The 10,082-nt window shown below is 44.2% G+C and overlaps 1 protein-coding gene across 5 annotated transcripts; it reads left to right on the top strand.

Moving 5' to 3' along the window:
- The first annotated feature begins 133 nt into the window (after positions 1-133).
- Positions 134-10,082, top strand: PICK1 (protein interacting with PRKCA 1). 5 transcript variants are annotated; one of them, XM_017823467.1, is made up of 13 exons: positions 134-191; positions 976-1,067; positions 1,813-1,924; positions 2,405-2,533; positions 2,657-2,723; positions 3,995-4,084; positions 4,515-4,568; positions 4,668-4,730; positions 5,075-5,208; positions 5,964-6,056; positions 7,034-7,084; positions 8,382-8,526; positions 8,780-10,082. In XM_017823467.1, exons 2-13 carry the CDS (start codon positions 1,027-1,029, stop codon positions 9,019-9,021), a joined length of 1,221 nt encoding a protein of 406 aa, XP_017678956.1. In that variant the 5' UTR covers positions 134-191; positions 976-1,026; the 3' UTR covers positions 9,022-10,082. The 5 variants fall into 5 exon arrangements, with proteins under 5 accessions (XP_017678956.1, XP_017678955.1, XP_017678954.1 ...); XM_017823466.1 differs by lacking the exon at positions 976-1,067 and adding an exon at positions 1,110-1,248 and having other exon boundaries at positions 135-191; XM_017823465.1 differs by lacking the exons at positions 134-191; positions 976-1,067 and adding exons at positions 198-318; positions 1,110-1,248.

The raw sequence follows: 10,082 nt of genomic DNA, 5'->3' as shown, positions 1-10,082 counted from the left end.
AAGGAAGGAAGGAAGGAAGGGAGGGAGGAACGGGGTCGCCGCTCCCAAGATGGCGGCGGGCGCGCGGCGGTGCCCATCCCCATGGCAACAGGGAGAGCGCGCGCGCAGGGGGCGGGGCTCTGTCTCGCGGTTCGCGCGGCCCCGGCGGTGACGTGTCGGCGGGGTCTGACGGCGCCGCGCGGCCGCTTCCGGTGAGCTCTGGCCCCTCAGCGACGCCCTCCGCGGGTGCCCCGGGACGGTCCCTGTGGGGCGAGCGGGGGTCCTGCGACCCCCCTTTCCCCGGCCGGGCCAGTGCCCCGGGCCCCTCCCCTGCCCCAGGTCCGTGCGCTGCGGCCGCCGGGAAGGATGCGGCACGGAGGGCTGCCGGTGAAGCCCTGGCCCCTTGGGGTCGGATGTGGTGCAATTAGGAGGCCACAAGCAAAGGCTGTCTGCTAATTGCTGCCCGAATATAAATGGGAAACGAAACGGTGTTTGTGCACGGGAAAAATAATGTGGCTTTTCTGTGAAAAGCTTAGCGCGGCCTCCCGTTACAGGAGGTGAACGTCAAAAAGTGACATGACTGACTGCGAAGTCAGGAACCACATGGAGATGTGATGGATGTAGGGGATAGAACTGTAAATGTCTTTAGCAGCCGTGGTGCAGGTCGAACGTGGGAAGAAGCAGCTTCCAGAAAGGACCACCTTTTGTTCTGTGCTTTGGGAATACTGCATGTGTGTCAGGGGTTTTTTTAAACATGTGGGGTTTGAAACATGCAGCATTTAAACTCAAGGACTTTCTCCTGTCTTATGCAGAGCAGAGAACCAGAGACATTTGACATGTTTGTCATCTTTGATATAAGAGCAGAGACCACAATGTGGCATTCAGAAAAAAAAAAAAACAAAGAGAAGGAGGTCGGTAAGGGTGACAGGTTGGTTCTCTGCAGTTTTCTATTGAGAGCACTCATTTATTGGGGTTTATTCTGTTCTTTCTTCCCAGGGAGTTTGAAATAAGTAGCATCAGACAAACAGGTTCCACTTAACCAAAACAATGTTTGCAGATTTGGACTATGATATTGAGGAAGATAAGCTGTGAGTATTTCACTTGTCTTTTCGTGTTTTTTCTAACAATAGAAATAGTCTTTGCAGCCAAGACCTAACAAGAGTTGATGAATCTACCTGCTCCTGTCACTGTGTGCTGCACGTCGTACTTGCTGTTCAGTCCCGATTTCTTGCTCTGTCTGGAGATTGGGGATGAGGCATCGCTGTGCTGGTGAGCAAAGGAGAAAGTTTGTGTTGCTCTGCAATGGCTGCCTTGCATTTCTGATTGCAAAGCAGTGCTGACAGGTCTTCTGTAAATTACTGGCCTTAGCCAGATTGAAAAACACTTACAATAGAGGAAAGATAACAAGAGGCAAGAATAAGTGGAAACTCCAGAGTCCTTTGGTCTATAAGGAGGAGAACACTGTCATTTCCTAAGTAAGTAAAAGGTTTGATGAGATTAGCAATTAATTTAGCATTGAGCACTTGATTTGCATCTCATTTATGCTGTGCAAGTTTTCATCTCACTCCAGCACTAAATGATAGTGTTTCCTCAGTACCTAGCAATAGATGAGGGTGTCTCTCCCACATCTAATCCTTGCATGAGGTCCCAAAAAAGATAGCCCAGAAGGTGTTCCTGCTGGTCAATGCTGATAGACTCTGTGGCAGAGATGAAGAGATGAATTCAAATGTGCAGTGCCCGTTATGTTTTTGGTTTGTATCAACTCAGATACAGGAGTTGTTTCATACACAGGCAGCCCTGCCTATGTGTTCATTTATTCCTTTTTCCTTCTAGGGGCATCCCCACTGTACCTGGGACAGTGACCCTGAAGAAGGACTCTCAGAACCTGATTGGGATCAGCATTGGGGGAGGAGCACAGTACTGCCCCTGTCTCTACATTGTCCAGGTGGGCACTCGGGGAGGAGGAATAAACCATCTTTGTTGGCCTGAGAGATGGGAAGCATGGAGAAACCTATGCTGTATGTTTTTATCAAAGTGGGAGATGACATCTCACTTTACAGTGAATAAGATTTCCTTATCCTAGTACCTAATAGGTGTGGAAGAATTAAATTAAGACTTCTGGAGTTATCCTGCTCTTTGGAGAGCACGTTAGAATTCACAGAGGAACAGTGTGACATTCTCAACATAGGAAATCATACACTTGAGGAGGTATAAGCTGGAGGCGAGAACTTCCTGAGAGAACAAGATGATCAGCCCACCTCTTGGCTTGGGAAGGGGGAAAACCGTGGCTTCACCATGAACAAAGTGCAACTAAGTTAAATAGGAGGAATGTAATTCTTCGGGCTTCATTCTTTATCCCTGCATTCACCTTTCTCTTCCTCTTGATTCCAGACTCTATTTTCGTCCTCTTTCTCCTCTCTGCTAGGTGTTTGATAACACTCCAGCAGCCTTAGATGGCACCGTAGCAGCTGGCGATGAAATCACAGGAGTGAATGGGAAGTCTGTCAAAGGGAAGACCAAGGTGGAGGTGGCCAAGATGATACAGATGGTAAAGGTGAGAGGTAGGAGGGGGCCACTGGAGCTTCTGGGTTGTAGTTGACAGTTTATTGTCCTTGGGTTAAAGAAGTCACTGCTACTTGCTTCCAGCACAGCAGTTTTGGATTTGCTCTTTCTACAGGGAGAAGTGACTATACACTACAACAAGCTTCAGGCTGACCCAAAGCAGGGCAAGTCTTTGGATATTGGTAAGACTGGTTCCTCTCACTCTACAGTGTTAAAATGATGGGGAGGGATGAAAAATTGGTCCCAGCTAAAACAAAAGTTTTCGTGTGTCCTTTCTTGCTCTTGACTCAGTTGTTTTCAAATGGATACTGTCAAAGAGAATTACAGGCTTAAAAAAATCCATTCCTAACTTCTTGAGATAGTCTTGAAAGTTAAGTAGAGGCTTGACTGTTGTTGTGGGAGGCTTGTTTTTCTGTGCTGTGTTTAGCATGGATGATGAATCTCAACTGCATAATTTGATTAATTTATTTTTAATACATGTGAGCTATGCTGATTTATTGAGATTTTTAACTGTACACAGCAATGTGTCAATCGAAAAACACTGGTGGCAATTTCTCAGCTTGGAGAACAGTGATGAAATACCTATCTACACTGGGTTTTGTACAAACATAGATTTTGTGGGAGAGGGGGGAGCCTTTATTGATAAAACAAACTGTTTGTTTTGAACTAAGCCTACACAGCTGTCTCTCACTTTTCAAAAAAATCCATCTCTTTTGTTTGTTCTCATTTCTTTTCATGGTGATTATGGTGCTAATGAATTGACAGGGATTCAGGAAAATCCTGAGTAGCGAGATGGACTTCTGAGGAAACAGAAGTGTGGCAAGAATATGGAATTTTCTAGAGATGCTGAACACTGTGGCTTAAGTTGAGTTCTTGGGATCTGCAGGCACTGCAAGTTTGCCTCTAAATAAATGTGGCTGAGTCATCTGATGCCAAAGAGGGCATAACTGTCCCTAGTAATTTTTAGGGTATGATTTGCACCATTACATCAAGAGGTGATGAAAAGGTTTAACTTGGATTCAAAAGATAAAAGTAAGGAAAGGGGCAACACTGAGCATGAAATCTTGTTTATCTTGCTTTCAGCCTTGTCTCCTCATTTCAGTTTGAGTAATACAGTGGGTAGCACAAGAAAAGTTTAGTTCCAAATATCACGTTAGGTTGCTGATAGCAAAGTGATTGATTGGAATAGTCTTCCAAAAGAATTGCTGCAGCTCTATTGATTGAGGTATATAGGATGTGAGAGCAGAACAAATAGGCAGGTTAGAAGATGTGTCATGCATGGCTGGACCAGAACGTCCTGTTTCTATGGTATTCTCTTTCTGCTTGTTACCTCAATACTGGGTTAAGTGCAGTTTTATCCAGTGCCTGGGAAACCAGTGAAGTGTGCTAGTGAGCTTTCCATGCCTGTAGAAATGACCCTGATCCTGGTTTGCAACTCTTTTTTGGCCTTTAGTATTGAAGAAGGTAAAGCATCGACTGGTGGAGAACATGAGCTCAGGCACAGCGGATGCCCTGGGGTTAAGCCGAGCCATACTTTGCAATGGTAAGTGTTGTCTAGGAGGACATTTCCTTAAGGGAATGCTCACCCTCAGATGTTTACCTACTTTCTATTGTAACTTGCATGGTCCACATTATTCCTTATAATTCTTGCATTCTGCTCTGCCTCACTGTTGTGATTGCCTCTGCCCTTCCTGAGTGATATAACCTGTCACTGGGGCAATTTAAATGTTAACTGAGGTCAAATTAATTTAAAGCAGGGACCCATTAGTGAATGCCAATAGGGGATGACCCCACACTATAAAATAAATTTGCAGATATTTTAAAAGCTCCCCCTGCTGTTGTACTACAGGACAGGCATTAAGGGGTGAGGGAAATTTGAACCAAATATGTTAAACTGGTGTTTTTCCACTCAATCAGGTCTTAACTGTTTCCTGAATTGGATTGCTGTAATTCTGTATTCTGTTTCTATTCAGATGGGCTAGTGAAGAGATTAGAGGAGCTGGAGAGGACTGCAGAGTTATACAAAGGTAAATTGCATCTTCTGTCAGGCACCAGATGGGAGAGAAGGATGCCTCTGTTATGTTTCAGTGAAGTGACTTAAATGTTTTTTCTGGTTTCCTTCACAGGCTTGACAGAGCACACCAAGAGTCTTCTCAGGGCTTTCTTTGAGCTGTCTCAGACACATAGAGGTAAAGAATCTTGAGCGAAGGGAGCACAAATCTCCGACCTCCAGTTTTGGGAGTTTTAGTCAGTACTTAGATGCATGATTCCCACACTCAGAAAAAACAAAGAGTTGCAGAAATGAGCTGGGAAGGGCCACTCACCTGCATTAGCAGTCATGGTGCTAACACAGGCCCTGTCTTTCATGAGACATTGAAAAAATGCCCTGCCAACCTCTGGTCTTTAGGGAATATGTAGCAACATTCCCCAACTAATTGTAGGGTTATGGGAGGGAGTTGTAGTATTGGAGGCAAGATTTTTCTCCAGAGCTGACCTCTTCTTTTATCTGTCTGTATTTATTCTGCTCATCCAGCATTTGGAGATGTTTTCTCTGTCATTGGTGTAAGGGAGCCACAACCAGCTGCCAGTGAAGCCTTTGTGAAATTTGCTGATGCCCATCGCAACATTGAGAAGTTTGGGATTCACCTTCTGAAAACAATTAAGCCGGTAAAGAATTTAATCATGGGAGTAAAGGGTCAGGAGAAGAGGGGAATCTAGAAAGGCAGAAGCCTGTCTTTGAAGGTGTGATCTGAAAGCTTATTCACTGTGGGAAGAACGGTCCTTGTCTGCTTTCCTTCAGGGAACTCTTTATAATGAAAAGAATGTGAGAGGTAACATAGTGAGCGTATCAATCTTGTCCCTGTGACTTTTGCATATGAATATATTCCTCTCCATTTGGGAATGAGGGGGTAGTTTGATCAGTGTAGTACCTGATATTGGTACCCATATTTTAAAGATGTCACTCAAAGAGTTTAGATAAGCTATCCAGGAACAAGTTAAGGATTTCAGCCAATATATTTGAGAGTCTCCAGGGGATCTATCCACTTAGTTTAGCAAAGAGGGTGTTGATTTGGGCACCACTTTCAGTTCCATGTTGGGTGGACAGTGTTGGGTAGTGAGACTTTGAGTCCAGCAGAGCTGTTTTCAGGACCAGCTGAAAATGAAACAAGACAAGTCAAAAGCAGATTAATTCAGACTAGAAGTGAGTAATGCATTTCTAACGCTTGAACCACTTGCCAGTGACAGCTATGGAAGCTGTAATCATGGCAATTCTGGGTCACGATCAAACATTTTCTTTCAAATATGCTGTAGTTCAAAAAAGAGTTAATTTGAGGCAGTCTCATGACCTGCTCTGGGTAGAAGGTTATTTGATGAATTGTAGTCATACTTTTATATTCAGCAACAGGGTGTTTCCCTTGCAGATGCTTACTGACTTGAATACGTATCTGAATAAAGCCATTCCTGACACAAGGCTGACTATCAAAAAATACCTGGACGTCAAGTTTGAATATCTGGTGAGCTGCTTGCTTTTGGATTTTCTTAAGTACTGGTTGAAATTAAGTTTCACAGAATCATCCTGAAAGTCACATATAGCCCATACAATCACATATCCGTCCTTCCACAGTCCATGAGAGAATGCATTATTTTCCAGTTCTTTGTTTACTACCAGATTACTCAGATTCAGACACTTGCTTTTAACCTAATACTTCTCACTGGTAAGAAAGATCTCCCAGAACTCAGATGATTTATTTTCTAAATGAAATAATTTCCTGATTGATTTGTAAAGAGTTCCTATGCAACTTATGCTCTCGAACTCCTCTAAACAGATCAACAGTCCATAGTTTTCTGGTAATTTTGGATAGTCTTCTTTACCCAAAGTAGATGACTGTCAAGCCATATTTGCTTTCATTTAGACCATGCCTTTTTTTTCCTTTCTTCATTCCACTCCTCCTTTGTTTTTTACACCCAAAAAGGGTAAGGTTGCTACGTGCACTTGTTCTATAACTTTAAGAATTTATTTCCTTTTACTTGTTGAGAGAAATATTTGGAGATGCGGCCCTAAGGCAAGAGAATATGGCAGCATCTCTTCCTACCTCAGTCCTTCCTGCAATTAATCTTCTTTTCCCCTCTTTATTTATTCCTGTTTCATACTTTTGTTGTACTGTGTTTTCCCAGATAGCAGATGAACACAGGATTTTTCTTTTACTAGATTATACTTACATAAAGTATTTGCCTCTGTAATAAAAATACTAAGCACCTTCTCTCTCCCCCACTGTTCTCTCTCCCCATCTTTCTCTAAATAGATTTTCTTTCCACCTTGGATGTTTAATATACTCTGATCCCACTGAGCTTTCCTCAGTGGCTCTAGCACTGAATGATACTCTTGAAACGATACAACCCTATGGGTATGGGTGATGATGAAATTGCCTCTGATTTTTAATATTTCCTTCTTGTTTTGCTTTTTTTTTTAATTATTTTAAATTCTGCAAAGTCTTACTGCCTGAAAGTCAAAGAGATGGATGATGAAGAGTACAGCTGCATTGTGAGTACCAGTAAAATTGCAAAAGCACTCCCGTGCCTGTCAGCACCCAAACTAGTTAATGCATCCTAAGAATTACACACATTTGTTCATAATATACTAGAAACTGGGGAACCTTAAATGCTACCTGGGAAGCACTGCCAAAAACTGCCATGAGTCACTAGTGCTGTGGAATAGTAGAAGGAACAGACATCTCTGTAGCTTGTTCTCTCAGTGACTGCCTCTCTGAGTGTTTAAGTACGATTAGGTTATGTAAGGAGGATTAAGATGTTATCTTCACAGATTCCATTTGTGTGTAGTGTACAGCTTATCATTAATTCTGGGCTTGTTTCTGAGAAATGGAGGTTTAGCTTCTCTGCAGCAAAACTCATGTGAAACTGCATTTGTAAGTGAGGAAAATTGATTAAAGGATCTCTCTCTTAACAATAGAGTTTTTATAACTTAGGGTTTTATGACTTTAATCCTTGACAGCTCTGTTTAAGATACCTACAGGTGTCCCATACATCCCAGTTTCCCTGCATAAAAGTAAGATCTTTTTTTATTCTAGGTATGGATCTCAGAGCAGGCATTAGGTTTTTTTGGAATGCCTGGTTACAAAGTGCCAGGAAGGAATAAAACTTTCCTAACACAATCTTTCATTGTATCTTTCCTTCTAAATAGGAAGGAAAGAATATCAGTCTTGCCCAGCAGAGTAACATTTCTGGGTTTTGGCAGATGCAGTGTGCATTAGCAAACCATAGTGCGTAACATGGGTTTTTACATATGTTATATTTACAGGTGCAGGGGCAGAATGCTGTTCTGCTGACAGACCTAACCCCTTTTTCTCAAGAGGGTTTTGTGGGACAACATATAGGTCCCATCCTATATGGTTTCCAGCATTGTGTCTGGATGGTTGTAGATACCACGGGGTTTCCTGTGCAGTCCACATAGGGCAAAGCTTGCAGAGGAGGGCACAGTTTTTTGTGTGATTGATATAAACGTGTTTGTTCATAATGCCTGTCTTAATAGTCCAGATAAACCGTGCCACTTCTCCATGCTGGGTTGAAAGGTACCTGTCGTTGCTTAGTAGTGGTGCTTTTCTTTACTGTGGTTGATGTGTATTTGGCCTTCAGAATGACCTAATTGAGTGCCAGTCGTGGATGTGGCTCAGTGTTCCTCATGTTTCCTGCTTCCTGACTGCAGTTCCCATGAGCCTGAGAGTTCTGTAATAACCCAAGGTCATTGTGAGCTCACACTTGTAGGCAAACTGTGTATAAGCACTGTTGTGGGAGTCTCTAAAATGGTGCTGTGTTTTTGGCAGGCTCTGGGTGAACCCCTCTACCGGGTCAGCACTGGGAACTACGAGTACCGCCTTATCCTGCGTTGCCGTCAGGAGGCTCGCACGCGCTTTGCCAAGATGAGGAAGGACGTGCTGGAGAAAATAGAGCTCCTGGACCAGAAACACGGTGAGTCTGGAACCTGAAGGGGTCAGGCAGACACAGCTTTGGCCTTCATACTCCTCCTTCCTCTCGGCTCAGAAGTCTTTGCCGAAGAACCGTTTTGTGGCCATGCCCAGACATCCACCCTCGGGGGCCAAAAGGGATTAGTGCGTAGGAGACTGTATCTAATGCTGGCAAGGGAGGCTTGATCACAGCCTTCACACTGCTTGGGAAGAGGGTTTTCACATGATTTTTTTTTCCTAACACGTCTCCACTACAGTGCAGGACATCGTGTTCCAGCTCCAGCGTTTCGTCTCCACAATGTCCAAGTACTACGACGACTGCTATGCCGTGCTCCGAGATGCAGATGTCTTTCCCATTGAGGTGGACCTTGCCCGCACAACTCTCAACTATGGGCAAAAGGACACATACACAGACGGGGCAGAAGAAGAAGGAGAAAGTGAGAGAGAGGGTAGCGGGAAGGAGGATGCAAATGGAGAAAAGCTCATTGATGATGCCTGAGTGTGCCGGCATGGCCAGAGGAAAGACTTTGCAGACTGTTATGAAAACATGTATTTCACGTGGCGATTCATCCTCTGTGATTTCAATGTATGTCCAGCCTGGGATTCCTCCTCTGCTTTGGGTGAGGGTAGCTGGTTGGATTGGAACCAACCTCTGCTTTCCTCGCTTTTCCTTTGCTTGTTTGCCTGGATATTCTTTTTTGCCCCCAGAGACTTCTACTACCCAACTTGGGTACCGAGGTGTGGGGAGGAAAACTCCCTACCACACTGCCATGTGACTCTGGGCAGACAGGACTCTGCTGAGCACGTGGGAAGCACCGCTCCCCTCTGGCACATGGAAGCCAGCTAATGATTTGGAGCTCTGTCCTCCCCTTGTGCTCTGGGAAGTGTTAGCATCAGCATTGTTTTATTCACCCCACCACTCTCTGTCTCCAAGCTCCTTCTATGGAGCCACCTTAGAACTGTGATGGAAATATCCCATCCTTAAACTACAGAGGAGAGATGGGAAGCCTTGAGGAGAGAGGAAGACATGCACTTTAGGCAGAGGCTTTGAGATTTTTTTAGTGCAAAGCATTACTAGCGTGCCACCCCATGCTCTCCTCTCTGCACAACCATTTTGTGCTGCCTTTGGACCAGCCATCAACAGTAGCTAACATCCCATTCCCCAGCACAAGGGAAGAAGGAAAAGGAAACCTGAGGTAGGTGAGGCTGCTTGTTTCCTTTTCTCTTCCCCTCCCTCCATCCCTGTGGGCCAACCCCAGATGCAGATGGCACTTTCTCTGTTAGTGGGCAGCACAACTGCCAGGAGTGGTGTGCTTCTCGGGGCAAGGGTTTTGACTTCTCTGTCATTACATTCTAGTGGTCATGAGAGAAGTTACTTAAGGGCATTAATTTATGATCGAGATGGTTTGGTTTGTTTTTTCTCTTTGATTTGTTATTGGAGCTTCTTCATCTCAGTGGGTACCTGCAAGAAAGCCATCCATGGTCAAGCTGCTCTGAAAAATTTAGATGGACTCCGGTGTACTGACTGTTGTCTCTAATAAAGAAAAATGTGACATTCCA

This window comes from Lepidothrix coronata, unplaced genomic scaffold, assembly GCF_001604755.1.
Source record: "Lepidothrix coronata isolate B3197 unplaced genomic scaffold, Lepidothrix_coronata-1.0 Scaffold102, whole genome shotgun sequence".
NCBI lineage: Eukaryota > Metazoa > Chordata > Aves > Passeriformes > Pipridae > Lepidothrix > Lepidothrix coronata.
Note: the sequence above shows the minus strand (reverse complement) of the source record. Positions and strands in the feature narration are given on the sequence as shown.

Bases quoted from the DNA above. Each gene is read 5' to 3' on its own strand.
- PICK1 (XM_017823466.1), top strand. From the start codon at position 1,145: ATGAATCTACCTGCTCCTGTCACTGTGTGCTGCACGTCGTACTTGCTG. The intron at 1,249-1,812 runs GTGAGCAAAGGA...TTTTCCTTCTAG, and splicing joins GATGAGGCATCGCTGTGCTG to GGGCATCCCCACTGTACCTG. The intron at 4,569-4,667 runs GTAAATTGCATC...TTTCCTTCACAG, and splicing joins GACTGCAGAGTTATACAAAG to GCTTGACAGAGCACACCAAG.